This window comes from Cynara cardunculus (assembly GCF_001531365.2).
Source record: "Cynara cardunculus var. scolymus isolate 2C chromosome LG 1, CcrdV1, whole genome shotgun sequence".
Classification (NCBI taxonomy): domain Eukaryota; kingdom Viridiplantae; phylum Streptophyta; class Magnoliopsida; order Asterales; family Asteraceae; genus Cynara; species Cynara cardunculus.
The window spans coordinates 38,732,169-38,750,136 of NC_037528.1; the positions used below are offsets into that span (position 1 = coordinate 38,732,169).

At 34.8% G+C, this 17,968-nt stretch overlaps 1 protein-coding gene across 5 annotated transcripts; it reads left to right on the forward strand.

The window, feature by feature from the left end:
- Positions 1-3,681: 3,681 nt before the first annotated feature.
- On the forward strand, positions 3,682-16,970 carry LOC112512767. Of its 5 annotated transcripts, none has more exons than XM_025118920.1 (14): positions 3,682-3,806; positions 4,251-4,609; positions 10,042-10,216; positions 10,289-10,352; positions 10,437-10,529; positions 10,622-10,712; positions 13,203-13,296; positions 13,864-13,961; positions 14,064-14,133; positions 14,614-14,717; positions 15,407-15,523; positions 15,606-15,682; positions 15,764-15,808; positions 16,346-16,970. In XM_025118920.1, the coding sequence occupies exons 2-14, from the start codon at positions 4,295-4,297 to the stop codon at positions 16,701-16,703; spliced, it is 1,701 nt and encodes a 566-aa protein (XP_024974688.1). In that variant the 5' UTR covers positions 3,682-3,806; positions 4,251-4,294; the 3' UTR covers positions 16,704-16,970. The 5 variants fall into 5 exon arrangements, with proteins under 5 accessions (XP_024974688.1, XP_024974695.1, XP_024974699.1 ...); XM_025118927.1 differs by having other exon boundaries at positions 10,042-10,165; XM_025118931.1 differs by having other exon boundaries at positions 4,251-4,300; positions 4,386-4,609; positions 10,042-10,352.
- Positions 16,971-17,968: the final 998 nt, after the last annotated feature.

Sequence of the window (17,968 nt, forward strand, 5' to 3'; positions counted from 1 at the left end):
TCAAAAAGAAAGTGGAGATAAACAAAGATCAAACGAGGTATGTTTTTTTATTAATTTGTTTCATAAATGCGATAAATTATTTACCTAATATGTTTATTACATTATTATTATTCKCTTAGATTTTGGCAGGTTGTCCCGAATGGCGGGACTCTCTTTGAAGCAAAAAAGGGGCTTGACAGATACGTTGTCGATACGGATAAAATGACATGCACTTGTAGGATTTGGCAAGTCTCTGGAATTCCATGTGCTCACGCAGTTGCGGCTATCTATTTCATTAATCGAGACCCAGATAAGTATGTATCTCCCTTTTCTTCAAAATCATGTTTCATAAATACATACAACCATATGGTCAATCCATTGAATGGTGTTAGGCTTTGGCCAACCACAAATTTTGTCAAGCCTTTACCACCAAAATTTAGAAGAATGCCCAGAAGACCTTCAATGTCTAGACGGAAGGATGCATGTGAAGGTGGTAGTAAAAGTAGGACCAACAATTTTAGACATAATGAGGTAGGAAGAACAGGAAGGCAGATGACTTGCAAAAATTGTTGGGAGGATGGACATAATTCAAGAGGTTGTAAAAACCAGAAAAAGAATGCACCTTCTATGCAAAAAAATCCGGTTGGTAGGCCTAGAGGCAGTGGTTCAAGTAAGGGTTTAAGAGGTGGTTCAAGGAGAGGTTCAAGCGGCAGGACTTCAAAGGGAAAGGGTTGGTCCAATTCCACCGATTGTGGTAAGTAAACCTTGTGATTCTATATGTTTTTTTTATTAAATTTTTTCGATTTGTTATTCAAAAGTCATTAGGTAATTAACGTGATTTTTTTTCTTATTTGAAGTTGAAGCAAAAGAAGGGGAAGAAACTGCGTCTAAAAGGACTAAGTGGAGCCGGGTGTAAATATTGGTTGGACATTAACGAAGTATAGTAACATTTTGGTTTATAATTGATAGCAGTGTTATGTTATTGCCCTTTTATTATAATTGATATGTCATTTTTGTAAAATATTTAACCATCTGGAATATTTTTGTTAATTAACTTATCAAATGTTTAGCAATGATTATAAATGTTTTTAATATTTGATCTTGTTTAGTTAATTAAAATTTAAACAAATAATAGGCCTAAAGATGTAATTTTTCTTAATTGAAAAATACGTATTTCACAAAAGAATAAAATTAAAAGAACGACATGGATTTTCTAATTGAAAAATACAAATTTAAAAAAAATTAAAAAAATGATGTGGAATTTTCCTTAATTGAAGAAAATACAGATATCTAAAAAAAATTAAAAATGACATGGATTTTTTTTCTTAGTTGGCATTGATAAAATAAATAAACAATGTCACATCAATAAAAACCTGATCCTAGTCAACATTTGTAAGTCATCAGGTAGACCATGTACTTAAAAGATTGATATTTTACAATTGAGGTACCAAAATAAAGGTTTTAAAAGTATGTTACCCAAAATAGGAATCAGATGAAAGTACATTACTTTTTAATGCAATTTGCCCTTAATAAATCTTAATTAAGGTAACGTAAGAAATGAAATTTTATAAATTGTAACATTTAGATATTTAATTAAATTATAATATTAAAAATTAAATTTTCTTATATTGTGTCTCGGTTTATTATTGCCAAAATTCATGAAAATCGTAAGTTATTAGATTAATAAATCCATGAAATCAGTAATATAATCAAAAAAGTTCATGAAACCGGTTTCATACATGGTGAAATTGGTGCATGAAATAAGTGAAAACGATTATGAAATAGGTGCAACACGAAATGGGTGCATCATGAAATGAGTGGATGATGATATGGGTGCGTGAAAGAAGTGAAACCATTTCAAAAAGATAAGAAAAACCTGTGTAATTAGCGAAAAGTGAAGCAATTTCATTATCAATAGCTTGAAATGACAAATGACTCATCAAACCATGCTGACTGATGAAATGGGTGATTGAAGAAAGTGAAACCATTTCATGGTTTCTAAGAAAATTTTATGTAATTAGTGAACAATGAAACAATTTCATTATCAAAATGAAACGGATCCATCTACCAATAACATAAAAATGACAAATGTCTCATTTAGTATTACGTTGATTTGTATATTGATGAAACTATGAAACCATTTTGTTCATGAAATATAGTAGTAAATTTATTATTATTATTATTCAAAAAGTTTCATTATGTTAAATTGATTATAGTGTGTTTTATTTTTATTGTTGATCTATTTTAATGATTGATATAATTTTACTTATAATATTTGAACATAAAATTAATACATTATTTTACAAATGATTTAGTTTTATTAATATTACGATATACATGATATGGTTGCCATTAATAAAACCACTACCAAAGTTACCATTTTGCCCTTATAGGAATTATAAAATAATTATTTTTAATTTCCTAATATAACCTAAAATAATCTTGACCATTGATCAAGAAAATAGATGAATGAGATTGGTTTATATGGTTTACACAAATAAGGGTGATTTTCATTTGATCGCTCATATATATATATATATATATATATATATGCCAAACAAACCTTATGTCTGACCGATTCAAAGCTTTATCTCTTATTCCCTGATGATTAAATCAACAAAAATAAAATCATGTAGATCTTGAAAGAAAACAATTAAGAAAAATATTATCTCATATTCATATCAGGAGTGAAAATTCATAACCTTATAAACAATGCTTACAAGAGTTTTTACATTAATAAAAACATATTTGTAAAAATAACATTTTTTATTTTCTTTTATCTTTTGCTTGATAACATTACAAATTTATTTTATTTCATTCTATTTTCTTCCCATTAAAAAACATAAATAAAAAAATTCCTTTTTTTCCCCCTAAACTGAGAAACATCTTAAATTTGAATTATTTATTTTTGGGTTAGATCAATCATGCTTTAAGTCAATTTTTATTTTTTTAATACAAAACTTTCAATGTAAGCAACTACTTATTAAAATACATGTTAGGTATTGATGGTTCCATTCCATCCATGAAGCATTAACATATTTGATTGGATAAAAGTTTCTATAATAAACTTTTTATCCTTTTATGAATGATATATATATATATATATATACACATTTCCAAAAAATAAATCGTATTTTCAAGTACTTATTGCTTAAAAATGAATGAAAATAATAATGTTTATGCTATCTTTTTGTTTCTCATTTTTGGTTTAGTTTTTTGATTGGTCTGTTTTATTTTTTACTTTGGATAATTCTTTAATTTTAATAATTTGTTTAACGGAATTTAATAACATTCTTTTTGGAAAAAACTTATCATTATTTTTTCATTTCTTCCTTAAAAAGGTTTCAAAAGGAGTTTTTTTTTTTTTTTTTTACTTTTGTCTCTTGTTACCTTTCTTTCCTTTGTAAAAAAAGTTTTAAAAACATAACGTAAATCTCCTGGACCCTCAAATCTTTGTACTTAGTTTTCCCTTGCTGCTCCAATACCAATAGTATTTGTTTGCCCTTCCAAAAATAACAAAATATTAATCATGTATTTATTTAATTTATAAAAGTAATAAATTTTTTTTTATTATTAATTTTTGAAAAGAGAATATGTCAGGGAAAAAGGAACAAAAATAAAAGGAGGCGGCATTATTAATTATCCGACTAGAAAGGTATGAAATCGTTGACAAACACCGAGATGTGAACTGAAGAGCACCAGGACTTTGACCTTTTCAGACTTCTATTCTTCGCCACTTTCCATACCTTCCATCTCCATCGCCCCAGTTGGAATTTTGATCAAGATTTCATCTTTTCTTATACAAGCTTCATAACATATTCTTTTGGGTAAGTAGTTCGTTTTCTATCATCTGGGTGTGTTTATTTTCTGAATAATTTTGTGGGTTATCAGTCTTTTTTGCATACTTGTATGTATGTTTGAAATGCTTGAATCATGATCTTTAGATACATAATTAGTGGTATTTATGTGCTCCAAAACGAAGGGAGATTCACCTTCAGTCTTTTCAACTATAAACTCTGTATGGAGTTCAAAGTTTTCTTTAAATTTGTTGCTAAATTTCATTCATTTTGAAGAAGACTGTCGTTAAATTCATTTCTCTGTGTATGTGTCTCCGCTTTATGATTATTGCTGTAGGAGATGACAGATAAACAATGGACATAAGATGAAACATCATAAGTATTCAAAAACTTAATCTTTATACCTTCATGGAAAGTTTAGGAGAATGTTTTTCTTATTTATATGAAACCCTAATGTCTTCTGTTTATCTCCAGGGGAACTAACGTTCCTAGAGCCTTTCTTCGCATTCGATAAAGATATGGGAGTGCGTTCTTCGAAGAGTTCGACCACTAAAAAGGGGTCATCATATGGCAATGCACGTGCTAATGCATATAGCTATCATGGTACAGGGGTACAGCCACATGAGTTGAAGCAATCGAATTTGCAAAGTGGCTCAACTCCTTCAACAACGAGCACCGATAGTTCCACTCTCGAAAAAAGGCAAATGGAAGAGCCTGTTTCTATTCCTAAAATGAGCATTTCTGGATATGGTGGCAAAGAGGATGAATTTTATGATGGGATCCCTCGCGTCCCAGCGATTTTGTCTGAAAAATCAAGAACTAGAGGCTTCAGGGTAGGTGAAATGTTGCAAATTTGCTTCTTTTTATCCGCAAGCTTTACTTTTAAGTTCCTTCGGTGTTTCTAGCTTATATGCTAATTTTAAGTTACTGTCTGTTATCATAAAAATATTTCACTACGACAAATCGGCTTTATAGGATGCCAAATATGTCTAAGGCGGTTGTTTGGTTGGTTTTCCATCAAGTCCTGTTATCGCATGGATAAAAATGTTGGTTTGGATTAATCTAGATGGATAATTAAAAGGGGCAGGTTTGGAAAAAACTTGATTTTCCGCATAAACAACCCCTTCTTTCTTTATCATTAAGCCACTACCAGAAAGTCATGTGTAGCTGATCGAACAGGCTGTGAGTCTATTAAGCTCATTAAGCTGCTAACAAACATGCCCTAAACGTCCTAATAGACTGCTTTATATGACATGAGTTTATAGGACCAAACAATTGCACGTCCTATGTAAGTGTGTTACAATAAGCTGATAGGACCTTTTTGGGCATCCCAACAAGTTGGTAAGGACACTTATGAAATAAATGTTAAAATTGTAAGCTAGATAAGTCAAGTCAAGTCAAGTTAGTTTTTATATATATTTAATTATCTATGTTATAACAGGTGGGTCGGTTGGAATGAATGTAATTGCCATCTCCTTGAACCATTGCATCCCTCTGTTGATGTCTTTTTAGATTATATAGGGATAATATGTGTCTGTACATAAGGCATGTTCTAATAAGAAAAGTTGTATATTTGATGTACTTGATATAGCATCTTACTGTGTATTCTCCAACAAATTGGTATCAGAGCCAATTTATCGATGGCTTCAAACGCTGCAAACAACAATACATCACAACCCCAATTACCGAAATTAATTGGTAGAAATTATCATCACTGTCACATACAAATGCGATTATTGTACGAATTGCAGGATCTCTGGTATGTTGTTGAAAATGGCTACACATAATTGGTTCCGGTAGAAGGAACAACAACCCTACAAACCCTCGAAGATAAAGAGCATAGGAGAAAAGATAGAAAGGCACTGTTCTTTATATTTCAGGCAGTGGACGAAAACATCTTCGAACGCATATCCTCTTCAAGAACAGCAAAAGAAGCATGGGACACCCTCTATAGGACATATCATGGAGAAGAGCGAGTGAAAATAGTAAGATTGCAGACTTTGAGATGTGAATTCGATAACATAAAGATGAAGGAAACTGAAAGCATAGAAGAATACTATAGCCGAGTGATCATATTGCTAATCAAATGCGATTGAACGGTGAAACAATCGACGATCGAAGAGTGGTAGAAAAAAATTCTGAGAAGCTTAACAAGAAAGTTCGAATACATCGTTGTAGCAATCGAAGAATCGAAAGATATATCCGAACTTTCCCTTGAAAATCTGTTAGGGATATTGCAGTCACACGAACTCAGAATCAAACAATTCGATACACAACCGTTGGAACACGCATTCCAACGGCAATATGATAATCAAGGGAACACAAGCGAAAAGCGCAACGATCAAAGTGTAAGTAACAAAGGAAAGGGTCGAGGAAAACCATTTTCGCAGATTTAATGCTACCACTGTCAAAACTTTGGACATACGTTACGCTTTTGCAGAAAAAGAATCGCAGAAGAAAGCAATGGTACAACTTTTATGCACATTGGAAGAAACCATGGAAGATGAGTCTATGTTCATGTTGTTAGAAATGCAGGAACAATCCTTGAAGGAAGTATGGTACTTGGATAGTGGTTGCAACAACCATATGTCAGGAAATAAAGACTTATTTGTTTCAATTGATGATCCAATAAAAAGAGAAGTACGAACGGGAGACGACAAGAAACTCGATGTGCAAGGGAATGGTGACATCTTAATCAAGACCAACAAATGAAGTAAGAAGATTCCAAATGTGTACTACGTGTCTGGTCTTAAACACAATTTACTAAGTGTTGGACAACTTCTACAAAAAGGATATGACATTCACTTCTCGAACGGAACAGTCGAAATTAAGGATGGAAACAAGAAACTCCTAGTAAAGGTACCCATGTCTGCTAATAAAATGTTTTCTATAAGATTTCAAGATGAACATTTATTTAATTTTAATATGATAAGTCAAAATGCTTCATTGCTATGGCACCACCGCTATGGTCATGTCAACTTCGATTCACTTTCGTATATGTGTCGACATAACATGGTTCAAGGAATGCCTAGCATAAGCAAAAGAAATGAAATATGTGAAGGATGCACTATGGGAAAACACGCAAGAGAAGCATTCCCACATGAAAAGGCATGGCTTGCATCAAAGATACTAGAACTTGTCCATTCAGACGTATGCAGACCAATGAGGATGCTCTCAATAGGAGGAAGCAAGTACATATTAACGTTCATTGACGACTATAGCAGAAAAATTTGGACGTATTTTATGGAAGAGAAGGCTGAAGTGTTTGGATCATTTGTTGCCTTTAAAGCGTTTGTCGAAAATCAAAGTGATCAAAGGATAAAATGCTTAAGAACCAACTGTGGAGGGGAATTTAATTCAAATCAATTCCAAAAGTTTTTAAAGGACAACGGAATTCATCATCAACTCACTACACGCTACACCCCCCAACAAAACGGGGTAGCCGAGAGAAAAAATCGAAGCTTATTAGAGAGGGCAAGGAGCATGCTTAAGAGTAAGAAACTACCTGATATGTTCGGGTTGAAGCAGTTGCGTGCGCTGCCTATTTGATGAATAGAGCATCCACCAAAGCCCTTGAAAGCATCACTCCTCAAGAAGCATGGTACGGGTATAAACCTGGAGTAAGTCATTTGAGAACATTTGGTTGTTTGGCTTATTCTCATGTCCCTGAGCAGAAAAGAAGCAAACTCGACGATAGATCAGAAAAAGTGATATTTGTAGGTTACAACGATCAATCTAAAGCATATAAATTATACAATTCCCTCACTAAGCGAGTAATAATTAGTAGAGATGTTCTATTCGATGAAGACAAAATCTGGGACGGGCCTATCGAGAATAACGATGGAATTCGAGTGGAGATAAAAGATGATGAATTACAAAATCCTACAAATGAAGTTCACGAAGATGAAACTGATCTGCCATCACCACCTACTGTGGCACCATCATCTGCCATCACCACTTACTGTGGCACCATCACCATCTGCTGCTATGGCACCACCTACTACCCCTCATTCAAATCATGTCGCAAGCTCTTCCTCCTCATCATTGAGCCCTGAATCTCCTCCGAGAAAATATAGAAACTTGAGCGACTTGTATGAAACCACTCAAAGATTGGATCTGGACGACATATCAGACTTTGTACCTTTTTCTGATGCCGACCCAGTACACTATGAAGAAGCATGCAAGGACTAAAAGTGGCAAGATGCAATGGATGAAGAAATAAAGGCGATAGAGAAGAACGGTACGTGGAACTTAGTGGAATTACCTAAAGGCCACAAATCAATCGGTGTGAAATGGATATATATAAATAAGTTAAATGAGAAGGGAGAGATTGACAAATTCAAGGCAAGGTTAGTGGTTAAAGGGTACACACAAAAACATGGGATAGATTTTCAGGATGTATTTGCTCCAGTAATACGTATGGAGACTATCAAATTAGTCTTAGCAGTGGCTTCCCACATAGGTTGGACTCTCCATCAAATGGACGTTAAGTCCGCTTTTCTAAACGGAGTTCTCGAAGAAGATGTTTATATAGATCAACCCCCGGGGTATATCAAGAAAGGGAATGAAAACAAGGTGTGCCACCTACAGAAAGCCTTATATGGCCTGAGACAAGCCCCTCGGGCTTAGTATTGCAGAATTGAAGGATACTTCCATGAAAACAGGTTCAAAACGTGTGTATGAACACACTCTCTTCATCAAAGACCTTGAAGGTATGTTTCTTATTGTATGCATCTACGTTGATGACCTTGTCTTTACCGGGAACTTGATTGAAATGATACAAGCATTCAAGAATTCGATGAAAGACGAGTTTGAAATGACCGATATGGGGTCACTTCATTACTTCTTGGGCATCGAGGTAAAACAAGACGAAAATGGAATCATGATCTCACAACAGAAATATGCTAAAGACATACTAATTAAATTTAATATGATCGATTTTGTTCCTGCATCGACCCTTATGGAGTTTGGACTAAAGTTAACTAAGGATAAGCCGAAAGAGTGTGTGGATCCTAAATTGTATCGAAGTGCAGTAGGTAGTTTGATGTATCTAACCACAACTCGTCCAGACATCATGTTTTCTGTTAGTGTGATTAGTAGATATATGGAGAATCTTAAACGAAGTCCCTGGGAGGCAGTTAAAAGGATACTACGTTTTGTGAAGATGGCGACCAACCATGGTATCATGTATGCAAAGATTCAAGATCCGAACCTAAAGGGATTATGGGATAGTGATTTTGGAAGCAATCTCGATGACAGCAAAAGTACAACTGGGTATGTTTCAAGCAATCTCGATGACAGCAAAAGTACAACTGGGTATGTTTTCAGCCTTGGATCTGGTGCTATATCCTGGCAGTCAAAGAAACAGAAAACGGTTGCTTTGTCATCCATTGAGGCGGAATATACGGCCCTTTCTATGGCAGGATGTCAAGCCTTATGGTTAAGAGGCGTTTTGAAAGATCTAAAGATGGAACAGACCTCTGCAACTAACGATGATCGAAAGACACTGTTCTTTATATTATAAGGTTACTCAGCAATTGCTCGAATGTAGAACCCCGTCTTCCATGGCAGAAGTAAGCATATCAGGATTAAGTACCACTTCATACGAGAATTAGTTGAAGATAAAGAGGTCGAAGTGGATTTCTGTGGAACCAAAGAACAAGTTGCCGATATACTAACCAAAGCTTTGCAAGTTGGAGTTTTCGAACACTTTAAGAAGGAGCTTAGAATGAAAGATATCTAGCTTACAGGGGAATGTTAAAATAGTAAGCTAGATAAGTCAAGTTAGTTTTTATATATATTTAATTATCTATGTTACAACAGGTGGGTCGGTTGGAATGGATGTAACTGCCATCTCCTTGAACCATCGCATCACTTTGTTGATGTCTTTTAGATTATATAGGGATAATGTGTCTGTACATAAGGCATGTTCTAATAAGAAAAGTTGTATATTTGATGTATGTGATATAGCATCTTGCTGTATATTCTCCAACAATAAAAACATCCTCTTAGTTGTTTTATATAATATTATTTGAAAAAATGTCTTATTAAAATAAGTGTCATATAAACCAGTTTTTTAGGGCATTTAGACATATTTGGCATTCTATAAAGCCGATTTTATTGTAGTGTTTGGATATCATCGTATTATCACTATCACCTATTTTTTTCACTTAAAATCAAGAAGGTGGCGACACAATCATACTTGTGTGTTGGTTTGGTTAAACAATATATACAAGACCGTTTACGTAGTTGTGCATGCTTTCAGGTCAGTGCCCGCAAAGCTGGTAGCTTAGGGATAGAAAAGGCTGTCGGTGTATTGGATACGCTTGGAAGTAGTGTGACAAATTTAAATTCGGGCAGTGCTTTTGTCACGGGGCCAACAACGAAAGGCAATGAACTATCTATTTTGTCATTTGAGGTTGCCAATACGATCATGAAAGGTTCCAGCCTTATGCAGTCTCTTTCAAATAGAAATATAAGGCACTTAAAAGAAGTCGTGTTTGTTTCTGAAGGCGTGCAAACTTTAGTATCTAAAGATGTGGATGAGCTTTTAAGAACAGTTGCTGCTGATAAGAGGTTCATAAATCATTGTTAAATTATAAAAATCCTTTTTCTTTTCCTTCTGTTCTGTTTACGAGCCATTGATAAATGGATTTGTAGGGAACAGCTGAAAATATTTACTGGAGAAGTGGTTCGTTTTGGAAATGGATGTAAAGATCCTCAGTGGCACAACTTGGACCTTTATTTTGAGAAGTAACGTGTGCATTTTTCTTCTGCTATAGAATATCTTGTTATCAAGTTTACATAGTTTTCACTCGGTTATTTGCATATTTTGGTGTTTTCAGACAGAACAGGGGACTTACCCGTCCTAAGCAATTGAAGGCAGATCCGGAAGTAGTGATGCAGCAATTGCTGACCTTGGTTCAACATACAGCCGTAAGCATCTTCTTTCACCAATGAACAGATACCCATATTTTGGCTTTTGTTTTATGCCCATCCTTATATGCTTAGATTGATCTTTTAGGGTGTGTTGGTATGCGGGAGGACGGTACATGACAGGTGTTGTCTCAAGTTTGGTAGGACAATTAGACTGGGATTGGACAAGATTGAGTGGAACAAAAATGCATTTTTTTTAACAAAAATCAGGGAGATGGGACTAAACTACCAATGTCAAATTATAACCCTAAAACCTTCCACAACTCCTAACCCACTCTCGCATAGATATCATCCTTTTTGACATCATGGCACAAATCATATCTATAAAAGTAAAAGATCTAATCCTTAAAGCTTGAATAAGTTCTTTCTTCCCCATTTAGGGATCATAAGGAAAACCCTTTTGCGATTAGTACCAAGGATCCAAATTGGGAACATGATCATGAGTAGAAGGAACATAGAAAATGGAAGTTGAATTTTCTAGAGATTTAGAATTCAACTAATGCGTATTACATATCAGAAACCTATATAAAAATGTTCAAGACAGGTTTGACTACTAAAAGTCACATCCGTCACGTTGGAACAAGTAGATACTATAGGTGTACCTAAAGCCTGTCTATACACCACAAATAACAATCCACCTTGTTGGTAGTCCGTTAAGTTCAATCTCTGTTAAGTATGTTTATTTCCTTTCCGTTTATCTATTTATGCTTGTCCAATTGTCGATCATATACTCCGTATGAACAGGGTTCTCCTTGAATAACAAACACAAAATCACAACTTATTGTTCTACATGATATCAGAGATAAGGATTTAGTAATCAAAATCCAAAACCCTTGAAATATATTCTGTCTCCAGCAGTAATCACAACTCTTCTCATGATGTATTCTCACGTATAAAAGACTTAGATACTCCCCAGCTGGATTGCTGATTCAGCCTCAGCACAGCGTTGTCGTACCTACTGACTGTGTGGTGCATTATCTTATGATACCAAAGCATACTTACATAGTTACATCTGACCATTGTCTTGTATAAATGGTGGGTGGGGGTTGTAGGGTATGAGAGTGAGAACCATAACGGTGCATTTGGTATATGGATGGGACTGGACTAGATGGTGAGAGTAAGGCAGGTGGGTGAAAGAATTGTGAAGGGTTTTAATTTGATATGGGTAGTTTAGTAATTTATGAAGATTGTTCCATCTCCCTGATTCTTGTTCCACCTATTTTGGTGAGATAAAAAATGCTTTTTTGTCCCACTCAATCTTGTCCAATACTGGTCTCATTGATTCACCAAACATTTGGGACAACAAGTTTTTGTTTTGCCTAGTCTTGTACCATCCCATGTACCAAAAGCACCCTAAATGCTTTATAACATGGCACCATGGGTAATTTGCAATAAGTCAATAACATCTCATAATTATAGTACTGTCTTGAAGTAGGAACTTGTATTCTGCAAGTTCTGTTATAAGCAAATGGTAGTTCAAGGCTCTAAGGGATAACATATATCAGGATTTTAATTGGATAATGAGTAGGGGTATTTGCAGTAGCGGTTTGAGAATTTTTCAAACCATGCGGTTTGGCATGAAGTGATCAAATCGGTCAAACCAGACCACAAAAATGTGGTATGGTCTGAAAGGCCTACGAGGTTTGGGCTTTAAACTATTAGTTAATAGAATTTCTGAATCAAATCAAAATATAGCTTAAAAATGCAAGTAAAACACAACTAATCAATCATATTCCAAGTCCATACATCATACATACACCAAATGTGAAGAAGAATTAAGAAAGAAGTTAAAAAGAACCCTAATATCTTTTTTGTTAAATCAGTAAAATCAGTAAACAAAATAATGAATAAGTAAAAGAAAAAGCAAGAAGATAAGAGACCAAGTGAGATATATATATATATATATATATATATGATTGGGTTTATGTGAGACCAGCCTATTTTTGTGAGACCCGTGAGACCAGCCTATTTTTGTGAGACCCGTGAGACCATTTTTTTACACTTGAAACTTCACATTAAAACGCTGTGAAGGTAAAAAAAAAAGCCAAACCTTTACAGCAAAAACACTGTGAAGTTTCAAGTGTAAAAGAGTGGTCTCACGGGTCTCACGAAAACAGGTTGGTCTCACGTGATCCCAAGTCTATATATATATGTGTGTGTGTGTGTGTGTAAATAAGTGGTCCGGGCAGTTAAACAACCAAAATGGTCCGGTTTGGTTCAGTCCGACCAGTTTTTGTGATCCAGTGGTTTTAAAGACATTAATTATATAAGCCTATTATATGCTGATAATATATATTCGTTGTATATGTTTGTTTAGGTATTCATTTGTTTGTTCTCGACTTTTGGCTATTATGTTCTTATTTTCTAGAATTGAAGCTGATTATATTCAAATTTGAATTGAAATGCAATATTTGTTCTCAATTGTGCATATTAGTTTCTGCCTTGGAGTATTATACTTGAAAGATTGATCCATCACCTGTTGAGGTGCAGGATTTGTATCGGGAATTATGCGTGTTGGACAAACTGGAGCAAGATGATCAACAGAAGCATCAAGGAGGGGATAATTCAATTTCTGTTTCAAAAGGTCACTTCTTATCCTTTTTCGTATACTTTTAGTTGTATTTGTTGTTGTTAAACCATAAACGCGTGCCATTATTTTGTTTCTTTCATTAATGATTTTACCTGTCATTCCCACTCTTGAAGGCGGTTTAATGGATTTGGGACAAAAAAGGGAAGGACCTAAAGACATATATGGCATTTGGAACTGTAAATGTTGTGATCCTGTTCTTACCATTCTACTCCTCCGTGCTGTTTGACTTGGCACATAGTTTAATCAAAATGTTTCACATTAGAACAGATGTCCTAATAAGAAAAACTTGTGCACCACTATCAGATTTACTAATATCAAGTAATGGTTACAAGATGTTACGCTTGTTCGAGCCAACCCAAAATGGAACGTAGTGCATTCTCTTTGGTATAAAGGGAGTAGGTAAAAGGAGTTGACCTTAGATAGGAGTGCATGGAAGGATGCTTTCTATGTCGCCTATCTTCAGTTATCTTTTCAATAGCACATTCCTAGTCATACCATTTTTGGAAACATTGTTATATGCTTTATAAATTCTTCTGATTGATAGTATGAAATGTTTTGTAGGCCGTGAGCTTGTGATTATTAGGCAAGAACTGAAAAGCCAAAAGAAGCAAGTAAAACTTCTAAAGAAAAAGTCACTCTGGTCCAGGAGTATGGAAGATGTACTCGTTGATCTCTCTTTTATGTTTTCGACTTTCAAATGGAAATTTTAATTACGTTCGAATCCATATACATTAATGGACCAAGCTTACTATGTGATGCAGGTTATGGAAAAGCTTTCTGATACCGTCATCTATCTAAACCGCCAGATAAGAAATGCCTTCGAATCAGCATGTATGCCCCCCTCGTCTTGTTTCTAGTTCTTAGCTTCAGATTTCCGTTATTCAAGGGCATTTTGGACACAGCCAATTTTTTTTAGCTAAACTATGATATTCCAAATCTCATGGGAGGCAGAGAGAGTATCAATAAGCAATCGTTCTTTTTACTCCATTTGAAGTCTTGAATCAATATTAATAATATCGAAAGACACACTTGCTGACACTATGTTACCATAAACCATAAACCGTAAACTCTAGTTTATATTGTTGCAAACTACATCGAGATTTATGAATCTTGTTATGCTCTTTCAAAGGGGAGAACTCCTTTGGGAACTTTGTTGTATGTTCATGGTGTTCCATAAAAGTTCAAGTTTGATACAGATAGTCCATTTTTTGTTATTCTGTTGGTGTACGATATTTCAAATAAATTAATTTGCGTTTGATGAATATCTCTATGTATGTTTGTACTCATGTCCTTGAGTTCTTGACGATGTAGATGATAATGTAGCATCAAGTGAAAGTCTAAGCATTCAACATACACTAGGACCTGCTGGTCTTGCATTGCATTATGCTAATATCGTCCTTCAGATCGACACAATCGTGAGTACACACATTTATCTCCATATTCTTTCTTTGCTCTCAAGTTGGTTATGCATTATACACTACTTCAAAGCCAGCTTTATAGGACACCAAATATGTCCAAATGTTCTAAAAGACTGTTTTGTAGGACTTAAGTTTATAGGACCAAACAATTGTGTGTCTTATGTAAAGGTGTAACAATAAGTTGATACAATACTTCTGGGTGTTCTAACAAGTTTTATAGACAATTTTGAAATAAAGCGTTTTATTAGTCTTTATATTTGACATTATATAAAAACAAATTTCTTGTGAAAAGGTGCGGTTATAGGACACTTCTCAAAAGTGTCCATTAAAAAGCTAACAGGACGCTTTATTTCCGAAGTGTCCTAAAATCTTGTTTGGATTTTGAAATACATTCTAACATTCTATTGTAACACCTTTATAGAGGACACAATTTGTTTGGTCCTATAAAACAGTCTATTAAGACATTTAGACATATTTGGCGTTCTATAAAAGCAATTATGTTGTAGTGTTGGTTATGTACAAAAGTCGTTCGATTCTTAGAGCAACTCAACTAGGAATAGAATGGCTTCAAAGCAGATCTGGTGCACTTCATTTATCGTCTTTCTAGCATTTTATATATCAGTTCTACGCTACTTGTATGCAAGATCTTGCTTAAATTCACTCGGGTTTGTTGTTCATTTGATCAGGTTTCTCGAAGCAGCCCGATGACTTCCATGGCACGAAGCACATTATACCAAAGCCTGCCGCCTGATATAGAATTTTCTTTTCGGTCCAAAGTAGCTTCATTTCGTGTTGGAAAAGAGGTGCACCAAATGTTCTAATAGTCTCCACCTAATGATTTAGCTAATTACATACTAAAATCTTACCATACGTTTTTTCCTGCAGCTCGATGTTCCAGATATTAAAGCGGAAATGGAAAAAACTCTCTGTTGGCTTTCTCCAGTAGCCATAAACACAGCAAAGTAAACTGATCTCATCATGATTTTGGCATTAATCAGTCATTTTTTCGCTCTCTTTCTCATTTTGTTTCGTGTTCTCTGTAGGGCTCATCATGGTTTTGGTTGGGTTGGCGAGTGGGCAGACACCGGGTGAGTCACAAATTTTTTTTATAGGACGCCATATTATATGTAAGTGTCCTAATAGACTGCTCAATAGGACTTAAGTTTATAGGGGCAAACAGTTGTCTATCCTATATAGATGTGTTACAATAAATTGATAGGACGTTTTTTAGGACAATTTTGGATTAAAGCGTCTAGTCGTTTAATATGAAATTATTTGAAAGATTGTCTTGTAAAAACAAGTGATCTATAAACAACGTGTTTATAGGATATTTTTCAAAAGTGTCATAAACAAGCTATTGAGACGTTTTATTTCAAATAAGAACTTGTTAGGATGTTCAAGTACGATTAACATCTTATTGTAACACCTTTATATAGGACGTACAATTGTTCGCTCCTATAAATATAAGTCATATAAAACAATCTATTAGGACATTTAGATATCTTTGACGTCCTGTAAAGCCGATTTTGTTGTAGTGAATGGGCATCGGAATACTGTTTACCATATGAAGCTATGAAAAGGCACAAGGGTTCATGAAAAACGAATGTGGCTTGTGGTTTATGCAGTTCAGGAGGAGGGCGAAAACCAAATGGGCTGAATGATATAAACCGGATCGAAACACTTAACCATGCAGACAAAAAGACGACAGAAGCTTATATTGTTGAACTCTTGTTGTGGCTCAACCTTTTGATAAACCAGATCAAGATCAACGCAAATGTAGGCGAAATGCAGCCAAATAAGGAGTCCCCGAAAGATGCCAATCAGCAAGAAGCTTCTGTTCCAAGCCCAGAAGACCATGGTTTAGAGCACAAAGACACACGTATTGAAGAGATCACCGACAAGGGTCCGGTTTTTGATGTGGGCTCAGGACACGAGAACGAAAAGGCATCAGGTTATGTGCAAACTGAAGGGTTGGTTGCATGATGGTCCGTGTAGAACCCTTTCTACGTGTAAAGACAAGACACAAGGGCTTTGTATACATGAACGAACCATAAGGTCTAGGTTTTGGCCATAATGGTTTTCGTGTCGGTCTCAATCATGTCCCACTGATTAGGTGAAAAACATCAGCTTCTTAGTTAATATAAATAAATATATTTAATTTACGTAGATGATGGACATAAATAAGTAGTTGAGTATATATTATTGTAATAATGTGAGTGAATTTTTGGTTTGTTTCACTTTTCACTTTCTTTAAATCCCTATCCTTGTTATTAATTGTTGAAAAAATGATGGAAATTTTATCCATCCACTGCCCATAGGGGTGTTCGCGGTCCGGTTTGGGCGGTTTAACCCCTCAAACCACAAACCAAACCGTAATGGCGGTTTATAAAATTTTCAAACCGAGCGGTTTGACATCAAGTGCCCAGACCGGTCAAACCAGACCAAGTAAAAGCGGTCTGGTCTGACCGRTTTAGRCGGTTTGGGCCTTTAATGGACTTTATATTAAACTTAAAATATATATATATATATATATATATATATATATATATAAAATTTAGAATTTTAGATTAAGTATCCATTTTAACAAAAAAATATCTAATCAAATAAATGTAATAATTAAGCAGCTCTTTAGTACAAAGTCGAGGCAATCCAAAGTACAAACATATAAAGATATAACATATTAGAAAACAAATAAATTAACAAAGTTACAACTCTACTGTGAGTATTGAGTAATAACATTCACGACTTCACGACCTTCAATGGTTCAATTCTTAAGTCTTGACCAAACAAAATAGAAGCCAAATCTAAGTTGGTTGAATCACTTGGTTGATGTCTTGATAATGTGCGCCGAAATCAAACCATGGATTAGAAAGATCAATAGATTGATAGAGTTTTTGAGGGATTTCAAAATTTGGAGACTGTCAATATCAAATGTGTCGATATGTTCAATGGTTTAATGGTTTTAGTCGTCGATTTTGATTATATTAATTTAGGTCATAGTCAATAAGTTAAAAAAGTTGGGCTTGCTAATATTAAAATAGATAAATAAATAAATAATATATATATATATATATATATATATTTGGCGGTCGGTTTGGTCCAAACCGCCCAAAAAAGTTTCCAAACCGCAGACCGGACCGGACCGCCCGGTTTTGCTATTTTCCAAACCAGACCGGACCGCCAGACCGCTCAAACCGCCAAAAACGGTCCGGTTTGACTTGGTTCGGCCGGTTTGAGCGGTCCAACGG

Bases quoted from the DNA above. Each gene is read 5' to 3' on its own strand.
- LOC112512767 (XM_025118904.1), top strand. From the start codon at position 4,295: ATGGGAGTGCGTTCTTCGAAGAGTTCGACCACTAAAAAGGGGTCATCA. The intron at 10,713-13,202 runs GTAAGCATCTTC...GTTGAGGTGCAG, and splicing joins CCTTGGTTCAACATACAGCC to GATTTGTATCGGGAATTATG. The intron at 14,718-15,406 runs GTGAGTACACAC...TCATTTGATCAG, and splicing joins TCCTTCAGATCGACACAATC to GTTTCTCGAAGCAGCCCGAT.